The 12,197-nt window shown below is 41.3% G+C and overlaps 2 protein-coding genes across 6 annotated transcripts in view; both read right to left on the bottom strand.

The window, feature by feature from the left end:
- The window catches only part of LOC146072531 (proto-oncogene Mas-like), a 156,957-nt gene that overhangs the window by 47,989 nt on the left and 96,771 nt on the right, over window positions 1–12,197 (bottom strand). The window lies entirely within an intron of this gene.
- Window positions 3,933–4,871, bottom strand: LOC146073017 (olfactory receptor 5AP2-like). The gene has a single exon (XM_083180192.1). It carries the CDS (start codon window positions 4,869–4,871, stop codon window positions 3,933–3,935), a length of 939 nt encoding a protein of 312 aa, XP_083036318.1.

The raw sequence follows: 12,197 nt of genomic DNA on the forward strand, positions 1-12,197 counted from the left end.
ACAATTGATAGAATATGACCGGAATCACCATTCAAAAGAATGGTGATTCCTGATTTACTAAGCGGCCATACGGTGATTCCTGATTTACTAAGCGGATTAGAACTGATTTTACATTATGTTATTCCTTGACCATCTCCATATTAGTATGTTCATTACCTCCAGAGATTAAAAAAAACTATTTAACCAAAAACACATAGGGGGAAATTTACTAAGATGGATTCGTAAAAAAAAAAATTGTATTTTCATGGGAAAATAAGAATTTTTTTTGGCATATTCGTATTTTTGGCATTTACTCTGCCAAAAATACGATTTTTCATATTCGTATTGATGGGACATTCGTATTTGTATTTAGAAATACGAATGAATACACAATCGATAGAATATGACCGGAATCACCATTCAAAAGAATGGTGATTCCTGATTTACTAAGCGGCCATACGGTGATTCCTGATTTACTAAGCGGATTTACTAGTGGCTAATCAGGAGCCGCTAGCAGGGGCAAATGCAGGATTTTCAGAAGGGGGTTTCCAGAGGGGCGGAGCAAAGCATGGAGATGGACACTTAGGTGACCCAGTATATGCCGGGTCAGTTAAAGTATTCTAGATAGACCAAATGTATATAAATAATAATAATAATAATAATATATATATATATATATATATATATATACAGTATATATATGTGTGTGTGTATATATATATATATACATACATACATACATATATATATATATATATATATATATATACATACATACATACAGGGGTGTCAGCAGCAGTATAGACCCCTGGGCATAGCAATGTATTGGGGCCCCTACCGATCCGCCAGCGGTAGGGGTGGGGGAAGCTTTGATGTCCCACGGGTGGTAGGGGGTATTATATCAACCGCTCAGCATGTAGGGCATGGATCAGTAATTTCCACTAATTACTCCTTTACTGCACAGATGATGGGAGATGGAGTGGGAGAAGGGGGCATTGGGCTGAATGAAGGGGTCCTGATACATAACTTCCAGGGTGGTAGAGGATGTTTAATACACAGAGGAGGGGTGTATAGTGGAGTGGGCTTATTATTCATAATTTTCTGGTGGGAGGACAGCTTGCTTGACTGCAGATATCTCCAGTTCCCGGAAATAGATTTCTTAGATTTTAATGGAATTAATAACTAGAGAGTGTGTGCAGTTGGAGCAGTAACCAGCTGCTGGAAGGCTGATATCTCTGGTTCTGGGAAGTAATAGAGACAAGCTACTAGTCCATCAAATGGGGAGAGTCCCAGCTTTTGGAATATAGCCTCAGAAAAACTCTGTCAGACAGAACCTGAAATATCTGACTGGGAAGAGTAATTAACAGGCTTGGATGGGGACCACTGCTTTGAAGAAAGATATCTCCGGTTCCCAAGGGCCGATTTTTTAAATTATTGTACCCATGGAAAAGGGGGACCCTCAGCTTTCAGTCTAGGGCCCTTAGACTCCTGGGGTACTCAGAAACCCCCCCTGCATGCGCCGCAAGACGGCCAATAGCGGTATTCGGGGGCGGAGCCGCACGATGTAAATAAAGACAACGTGCGGCTCCGGCTCAGTCCGTCTTGGTTTGGGTAGCTGGTTTATTTTTTTGCCAAGACCCCTGGACTACTGCTTGATTGAAGAGGACAGATCTTCGCCATAGGACACTTGTAAGTATAATTTCCTTCCACAGGTTCCCCTATAGATTTTGTCGGATCCCAGACACCGGACCCCAGGACCAGGACACCGGAACCAGAGCACCAGGACCCCCGGACCAGGACACCGGACCCCCAGACCAGGACATTGGACCCCCGGACCCGTTCCGAGGGCTACCTACGGGCTCAAGATAGGTAAGTATCAGTATGTATTAAAGTTTTATTTTTCTTATGTGTCAGTGTGTTTTTATTTAACTGTTGGTTTTGCTGTGGAACTAAAAGTCACAGCAAACCCATTAATTGGCCGCATGCTGGGACTTGTGGTTCTCCAAGTCCCAGTATGCGTTCCAGGCTTGCTGGGACTCATAGTTCCACAGCAAAACCCAATGGTTTATTCTATCTTTTTACACTTAGTCTGCCCGGTGACCACAGCCCAGGGTCACCGAGGACAGCACCAGGCTTTAGCCTGGTCAGGTAAGTCCTGGAGGGGCAGGACGCCTTTATTGAGGGGGTCCCCACTCCCCCAGGGCTCCTGACCAGACTGACTGGTCAGTAGGGAGGAATTCTTTGGCAGGAGGGACTTGTATATAAAGTCTGCCCCGGCTGTGGCATTACCCTGCTGGCTGGTTGGGCCTGGGGTTGGTTCTTAAATTACAGTGGACCCCTACTCATTTTGTCCCCCGTATTTTGGGAACCAGCCCCGCCCCTGGAGCTGGTTTTAAAAAATCGGGGAACCCCTATTTGCCGTTTTTTTTTTTTTTATTACCAGCCCCCGGCTCTTTCAGCCTGGTGCTGGCTACGGCTGTGGGGGGGACCCCACACCATTTTTTAATTAATTAATTAATTTTTCTATTTTTTTTTTTTACACACACTGCAGCCTGCACGGATCTGACTGATCCATGCTGACTGCGTAGACAAATTCGTATTAGCGGCCATATATACGGCCGCTAAAACGAATCAATATGACTTTAGAGGTTTACAAAGCAATCGTATTTGACTGCTTTGTAAATAACCCTCCGGAACAGGACTTTGCATATGGCTGAAACAGCTGTATGCAGACGTATTCATTCGTATTAAGAATACGAATACGATCTATCGTATTCATATTCTTAGTAACTTCCCCCATATTGTCATTACTATGAACATGAAATACATTTTTGGGTATAAAGCTTTGATCCTAGCTCTCATTTTACAGAAACTGTAACAATGTATTCTGCAGTTAATTTATTTGTCTACTACTGTACATATTAGCGCATGACAACTAAAACAATGATATGGAGCAAGAGATAATATTTACATAAATATTTAGACATCATTATTTGAAATCTTGGTTTATAACTATTTATCATCAGTGGAAAATGTTTCAAAGTTACTGAAATTAAATCTTAAGGTGTGTATACACTTGTACAATCTGCATGAGATCCAGATGAGATTTTGACTGTATAGTCAAAATCTCATCTGGATCTCATGCAGAAAGTCTTGGCTGCATAGACTATATTGTGCAGATCTGCACTATATAGTCTAAATTGTATACACAGTCTAAATTGTATACATAGTCAAAATCTCATCTGGATCTCATGCAGCATTAGAGATGCTCTTTAAATGTCAATAAATGACTTTGGATTTTCCGAGAACCTCCTTTGTCCACCATCCTGTGCCACTCTATTTGGCTGACATAATGGGGCAGATGTATTAAGCCTGGTGAAGAGATACAGTAAAGTGGAAGGTGATAATGCACCAGTCAATTAACTCCTAACTGTCATTTTTTAAACATAACTGTTTGGCTAGTGCGTTATCAACTTCTACTGTATCTCCACTTTATTTTCACTTTATATCTTCACCGGGTTTAATACATCTGCCCCAATGTATCACATTGAGAACATCACCATTATTCTTCATGAATGTCACAACAAAGTTTTCAACATCTGAGCTTCCTGGATTTCGTACAATGAGGTTTCAGCTTAACCTACTGGATAGCAGAATTAAATAATTTTCTTAGACTGGACACCAGCAGTTTCCTTTCCACTATTTCGCCACCCTAAACAAACAATCCCATCCTTCTCTCTCTCCCGTCCTTACCTCCTCCCTGCTACATGTACAGCATTGACCCTAGACTCAGTATAAATATTTTAAGTAATTGGTGGCTTTTGTAATTTTTTGTAATTGGTGGCTTTTTTATCTATACTTTTACCAATGGCTCAAATAACTGCTTGTGACGACTACATTTACTTTTTTTCCGTTATTTTAGGTTTTTTGTTACAAATTAAAAAAAAAAAAAATTAAATTAACAAAATGCTAGTTAATCTAAACTTTGACACAGCTTGTTTAACATCTTTGTTTCTTAAGCTGTAGATGATGGGATTCAGCATTGGTATGACCACTGTGTAGAACAGAGTCAACACCCAATCCTGGTCCACTGCGTATGCAGAAGTTGGTCGTAAATACATGAAGAGAGCTGGGCAATAGTACATGACTACACAAGTAAAGTGAGAGATACATGTGGAAAGGGACTTGTGCTGACCTCTAGAAGAGGCGATTCTAAATAATGGTAATAAAATATTGGCATATGATATCAGTATAAACAAGAAAGAGCCCACTAAAATAGAGCCAGCAAAAGCAAATAAGAAAAGCTCATTAAGAAATGTATCTTTGCATGAAAGCTTTAGGATGGGGTTGATATCACAGTAGAAATGACTTATATGATGTGACCCACAGAATGGTAAGGTAAATGCAAAATATGTATGTATGAATGAGTTAAGAAATCCTACAGTGTAAACTGAACAAATGAGTTGATAACATCTTGCATGGCTGATAAGTGTTGTATAATACAAAGGCTTACATATGGCGGCGTACCGGTCATAGGCCATCACAGCAAGTAATAGCCCTTCAGAGCTTGCCAAGTCAATGAACAGAAACATTTGTGTTGCACAAGCAATGAAGGAAATCGTCTTGTTTACAGAGAGAATGTTGGCCATGGTGTTTGGGGTAATAGTAGATGAATAGAACACGTCCACAAAGGATAAATTCATGATGAAAAAGTACATCGGTGTTTGCAGAGCTGGAGTCACTCTAATTATCACAATGATCATAAGATTGCCGAGCAATGTTACCAGGTACACTGACAAGCAGAGGACAAAGAGAGGAAGCTGAAGGTTTGGGTCAGAGGAAAGACCCGCGAGAACAAATTCTGTAACAAGTGCTGAGTCATTTGGCTTCATTGTGTGATGATCAGTAGCAGGAAACTATAAAATGATATTACAATTTATTCAACATATAAGCTTGCCTCCTTTAATGAACATTATCATGTACTCATCATGATTCTTGCAACAAAGGCCATATACAATATGACAACATATTCTGGGCAACAATTTCTGCTCAACATTTGATGCTATGTCCTATGTCATAGCTTTCCCAAATGTAACATCCACCAACCAGCAGACTGAAGATGAAAGAACAGTAACATTTTATTTCCTCATTCTGCTATTAAACAAAAATGTTTCTGTGTCTTTAGCAGTAGCAGTGACAAAAGGGTCCTGCCGGTGAAGGCTTACACTCTATGATAAAATGGAAGTAAAATACAAGATTTGGATTGTGAATGGAGACAGATTTGGGACTTTACTCTTGTACAATAAACAAAGTACATGCAGGCAAAGATCCTCAGCACATCCATGTACTGAAGGTATCAGACAGTTCCTTATTTTTAAATTCACATTCTGTCCAATTCCAGTGATGTAGCCGCTAAATTTAAAGAACTGGTTTTAAGGAAAAATAGAAAGATCAGGAGAAAAGAATTACTGTATCATGCACTAACAAAGAAAGTAATTCCTTTTTGGGACACTCTGTGGGAGTTATTCAAATGTTGTTTTCACAACTTTTATATGTCGTGATATTAGTGTGATATTCAATTCTTCACTGTCTTTAAAAGTTGACAGTTTTTTGAACATCTTTTATTTCACAGTCATTTTCAGTGGGATTCCTATTCAAATGTTTGGTGATAATTTTCACACTTTTTAATAGTCGTCTAAACTTGGTCATTTTCCCGTCTTTTTATCCACCTGGGTGTTGGGTGGTGATAAAAGTGTTATTTTTTTAAAGTTATTTTTATCTTTAAAAATAAATGTTTTATTGAATGACATTTCCTTTTTTATATAAGGGGGTTAAGGATAAAAGTATTAAAAAGGGGTTATTTTCATCTTGTTGTAGTCTTTCTTATAGTGCATATTCTGGTCTTTTCTGATTTGCTACAGTATCTCTGCAGTTTTCTCTGCAGTCAGCCTACAGCACATTGTAGCAGGGCATTTTTTTTTTTGTAGGTTTATGAATCCCACATTCATAAATGAAGCGCCCAGCAAGACCAGGCTGTTGCTGCACTCCATCAACTCTCCCTGACACCTTTGCACATCTCTGTCCCCACCGCATCTCTCTATCCCCTTTGTACATCGTTCCCCTGCCGTACCTCTCCATCACTTCTGCACCTCTCCATTCCCCATCTGCACTTTTCGCTTCCCCCTTGTACTTCTCAGTCACCCCCATCAGCCTAGCACTTAAAAACATAAAAAATGCTCAACAAAACTCTCCTAATCTGCAGGCGTGCAGAATACAGCAGCCATCTGGGCTACAGCAGAGGGCAATGCGTCAGGCAGAAGTCAGAGGGTTACTGACCCCCAGAGCCCATCGGACACAGCATGGTGAGCCATGTAGCCTGTCACACACACACACATGTTACATAGCTCACCATCAGTGGTGCAAGTAGAAATGTTTTCTCAGCGGTACTGATTGTACGTGCCATAGGTACACAGAAAAATGGGCATGGTATGTGCCATGAGGGGGCGTGACCACATGACATTAGGGGAGTGGCCACCTTACACAGCCCCTTTTCTTTGCATTATAGAGAAGGGAGCGCTCTGTAGTGCAGCTAATGCCTTTACCAACTTTGGTCCCTATCACCCCCAGTTTATCCTCCCAAAACCATGGCCGTGATTAGAAATCACCAATGGTACAGCGTACCTGCAACATATTTCTTACCCCATTGCTTGCAGCACTGCTCACCATGCTGTGCCAGCCATGGCTCCCTGCACAGCACAGCAGGTGGTTGTCTATCCTAGGGGTGGCAGGCTGCAGTGCTAGTCCACAGTGGACTAGTGCTGCAGCATGACACCCCTAGGAGACAGCAGCCTGCCACCCATAGGAGTCTGCAGTACGTCCCGCTTTGCCAAATACTGTGCAGTCCAGCGGAGGTAAGAGGATCCAAATGAAGGGGGAGATAAAAATGGTGCGAAAATTATATGAACAGCAGTGGTATCATGGTGTGATATTTCACCAACCCCACAATTAGACGACAAAAGAAAGAAATACAAACAAATGAATGGCACACTGGATCATCACTTCAAAATACTTCAGATGCACGTGTCTGCAAGGTGTGAGAAAACTGCCGCTCAAAAAATTGACATTTGAATACCCATCCAAAATATGCAATCTGTGATATTAAAAAACAGATAAAATGGGTGTGAGATTAAAAAAGGGAATAAATAGGCATGATAATTAAGACCAACTACAGCTGATTAGATGTCTAAAGTAAACATATTTGAATAGCAAACCCGACCATTACTTCAAAAGATGTCAGAGGCGTGAATTTGAAAGTGGGAAAAAAATGATGCCCAAAAGTAAACATTTGAATACCTCCCTTTGGGGTTTATTCTAGTTCATTCTTTCTGACAAAATCCTTCTTAGATGGACAAAACCATGGCCCTTATTCTGATCGGTGCGGATATTCACGCTTGCGTACGGCCCGCCGATGTTTATCGTCTGCGCATGTGCAGAGGTCACTCTGCGCATGTGCAGGCGATTTCGCCGCATGGATTCTTTATACGCCGCACAGGGGGCGTAGAGGGGCGTGAGGGGCTACTTATCCTCATTACCCTATGCATACGCCCCGCGTTTCATGGGCGTTCCCATGCAAACGCGGGGCGTATGCATGGTAATGAGGCCGTGACGCGTGGGTACGGGGCGGGCATCTGACATCGCCGGATGTCAGCTGCCCGCCCCCATACAAGATTTCACACGGACAAGTGTCCGTGTGGTCTTGTGTTGCGGGACCTGGTGGAGCGTGCGGCCCTGCATTCGATGTTCGGCGACCATCGAATGCAGGGGCTGCTCCCACCATGGAGGAGGCGTATCCCCGTCCACATTCATGCGGACCGCCACATATCCGCATACGGACGGAGGTGGCGATCCGTATGGAAGGCGGGGATTCGCCAAGACGGACATCACCGCATATTTCTGATCGGGCCGCACCGATCAGAATAAGGGCCCATGTGCACTGCAGGGGGGCAGATGTAACATGTGCATAGAGAATTAGATTTGGGTGAGTTTTTTGTTTCTGTGCAGGGAAAATACTGACTGCATGATTTTACACTGCAACATAGATCTCACTTTGAAGAAAAACCCAACCCAAATCTAATTCTCTCTACACAAGTTACATCTGCCCCACCCGCAGTGCACATGGTTTTGTCCATCTAAGAAGGATTTTGTCAGAAAGAATGAACTAGAATAACCCCCTTTGTTTGGTATTTTTATAATTAGTTAATGTGTTTAAAACATATCTTTTATTTCATTTATTTTTTAAATATAAGTGTATCCAGACTTTTCAAATTGTCAATCTGTCCCGGAAAATCAACGTAAATAGGCTCAAAAATAGAGCGTAAAGGTCCAAATAATTTTAGAGTCAAAGCATTGTCTATTCATACTTATAAAAGTTGGTTTAGAAATCAGAGACCATTTAACAGAAAATTCCCTCTTATGGGGGTCCCCAGGTATTTGCAGTCACAGTTAGTAATTTGATAGAAAATAAAAAAAAATTACATCGAAAGATCACAAATTTGTTCAGCACGAAGGTGGAGATAAACACTCTGTAAAAATATTATAGTAGAATTGAATACTATTCATGTCTCCTGTGTGCATGTATGGATTGTACTTATATTCCAGTATGGACAAAATAAGAGGTTATAATATTTTTCTCTAATTCTGTTGGGAATTTGTGAACTTTCATCATGAAAGAGGTCACAGCAGGATCTGTGTGTGCAATGTCACAAATGGCATGTAATTTGTTCAATAAAGTTACGGGCACAATACTGTACATTCCTTCTTCTATTTACATGTGCACATGAGGACATAAATAATAGTGTGACAAAAGAAAGCGTCAAAATACTTTTCTTTATTGCATTATTGCCACTCAAAATCTAGTGGCTAAATTACTGAAATTGTGCCATTACCAGTAAACTTGAGCCTATTCCATAGAGGTTTTTAAAGTGTAATTTCATTTTTAGTTTGCAATACACCCCTGGAGGAGAGAGTTCCCGGTGAGGGTGTGTGAAAAACATGCAAATACTGTGCAAATCTGTGCAAATTCTAAAGTTTTCTTAAGAAGGCAGATTTACTGTAGTTTGTGATTGTTACTCTGGTATAATGGAACCAATGGTTCTGAGGAAGCCGCCGAGGGTAAACCACAAGGCGGGGAAACGCGTCAACCAAGGGATAAAAACTGTGCACCATCCGATTCTATATACCTACCTGCAGGCCGTTATAAGCACTCTGGAAAAAGCTGCAATAATACTTGTTTATGTACCAACAGCTGGGAGAAGACGGGGAAACTAACAAGTGCAGGTATTTTACAACCTTTTTAAGTCTGGCCAGACATGGACTAACATAAATGGAAGGAGATCTGAAGGAACTTTATTAACAGTGACCCTTTTTCTTTTTTAACAAAAGACTTCTAACACAACATGCCCGGGGGTTTGTTATCCACCCTACTAATATTATTGGGACCCTTTATGTTAAATGTTGTTTGTCCATGTTTAGTGCTAAGTGCACCGTCTAATAATTATTTTAATAACAAAAATCTTTTTAGTGTTTATATTTTATGCCACACTGGCCAGTGATTAATTAATAAATTAACATAATTAATGTACAAATCTTTCTAGCGCAGTTTTCTTTGTTTCTTTAAAAGGAAAAGTAGTTGAGAAAGTTATTAAAGAGGAAGGCAAACATAGCAAGCATTGGCAATTGACAAATCACCTTTCAGTCCTGATATCATACAGAAACAATACATAAAGCAAACAAGTCATTAGAGTAAGTCAGTGTCAGTGTTCTGCACCCACAGACCCTAGAAACATTTGTTTTATCTAATTGTCAAGACAAGAGTTTTAGTTGCTATATAAATAAAACTGGCAACAAAAGGCAGGTTGTGGATCTCCACATTCTACAAGTTATTGCTGGAAAAAATAACTTTATTATTGCATATTAGAAATGTGATTGATGCCAATAAAACCAATCTTCAGATGCAATCCTTTTTCTTCCAATAATTCATGATTGTAGGCAGTGGCTCCAGAGGTGGAGCTACAGCACAGTTCAAACTTCAAATAGGGGAGTCACTGACTCACTGGCAGTTGGTGTTGCTCCACTATATGAATTTTGAACTGTGCTGCAGCCAACCCCTTTAAGATATCTTCAGAGTGCACACACTCATAAGATATCTCATGAATCAATCAGGAATTGGAAGATCTGTCCAACAACTGTACAGTGTGTACTTTGCTTAACACAGCATGTCTGGGATGCTGTTATAAACTGTATGTTAATACATTTCAGTAACAAGTATAAATGCTTAAAAAAGCATATCTGCATATCTGCACTTATGGGATGACCATCGGTGTGACCAGCAGGCAGAATACCTATGCCGGCATCCCAATGAGGGGAATCCTGACAGGGCTAAGGTAAGTTAAAGTATCATTTTCCTGCCCCCGGAACCATAACTCTTCCCCCCTGCAGTCTAACTCTCCCCCCCCCCACAACCCCTCCCTGGCCTAAACCCCCTTCTAAGTGTCTAACACTCCCTCCCTGCAGCTTAACCCAAACACCCCCCCCCACACACACACACACACAGCCTAACCCCCTCTGTGTAAACCTTAAATTTCCCCAACCTTGTGCAAACCTAGGCTGAAAATCACTGTGGTCCCCAACCTAACGCTACCACTGCCCACATACTTACATTCGGGTTGCCAGTAGTCCGGATTTTAGCGCCACTGAGCGGGACACTGAGCAAAATGATTGCTGAGCAATATATTGCTGAGCAATATTAACCAATATTCTTCAGCGATCATATTGCTCCGTGTGTTTAAGAAACAAGATTTGAAAACTCTATCTTGAATACCTTATGCATGAACACTGTTCAATAATTCAATATGATTCAGTTCTGCTGTGCTATACTGTAAAAGAAACTGTTCATTAATAAATAAATAAATAAAATATTTAGCTATAATGTGACGGAATTTATAATCAAATTTTCTAGTCATAGTTAAGCTAAATATAACTCAAATCTTTATCTTCAATGCAGATAATAGAACAATACTCTATATCATAATTACTTACCTTTTTATTGTATTGTATGTACCTAACTGAATGCAAGAATGAAAAATGATATACAGTACTGTACAAATGATAACATTATTTGTATTGATGCCAGGCTGCTGCCAGTTGCTCTCATTTTTCACTGCATCTTTATATAACAATTCTTTCTACGCACAGTCTTTTGAGCTTTAAAATATTGTTCTACTTCAGTCCCATAAGGATTAATTCTAATTAATAATTGCTAAGGGGCCAATTATGGTTTTTGTTTTGACTGTTGTCCCAATTGAAGTTATTAATCCCAGTACATTATATTTACAATCTGCACAGATAGCTAATTTACATTTTTTATCATCAGAACCCACCTTCTATATGCCACTTTGGACTTCAAGCCTTTGGATGCCAACTTTGCTGTTAGAGATGTGCAAAATATCCGCTAAAATGCCAGGGTTGTAGTCCAGGAATAGAGATGGAGGGCCTCTCAGCCAGCACAGGGAATAGCCACATGCGCGCGCGCCCCAGTCACACTGCAACGGGGAGCGGATTCCCTACCCGTCTCTGCTTCCGGGAAATGGGGGGGCAGCTATCGGGGAACAGCAGGGAGGCGGCAGTGGGCTCCATCAGAACGGGCTGCGCAATCCCCCTTCTGGCGAAGATCTAATGAGAGCTGCTCCATCTGTATGAATCACTTTAGCTATTGCCAGCAAATGATCTGAAGACACTTAATTGAAGTTTAGTTAAATATGGCGCCCCCCCCAAAAAAAATAAAAATAAAAAACAGTCGCTGTGAGTGAGGCTGGCATTTTTAGCGGATATTTTGCACATCTCTCAGAGCAATGTTGGCACTCGAAGGGTTAATACATAGGGCCGGATTCAGTAAAGCAAAACAGCAAGTCATTTTGGCCCTTATTCTGGTTGGTGCGGCCGGAGCCGCACACGGTGCTCCGGCCGCACAAACCAATCCCCGCCCATGAGACGGATCACCACGGCCGTCCGTACACGGACGGCTGGCGATCCGCATAAAAATGGTGGGGCGTACGCCTCCACCATGGTGGGAGCTGCCCCCTGCATTCGATGGTCGTCGACCATCGAAGGCAGGGCCGCACGCCACAGCAGCTCCCGCAAGCTGAGACCACACGGACAAT

The sequence above is a fragment of the Crinia signifera genome, chromosome 4 (assembly GCF_055691185.1).
Source record: "Crinia signifera chromosome 4, ASM5569118v1, whole genome shotgun sequence".
NCBI lineage: Eukaryota > Metazoa > Chordata > Amphibia > Anura > Myobatrachidae > Crinia > Crinia signifera.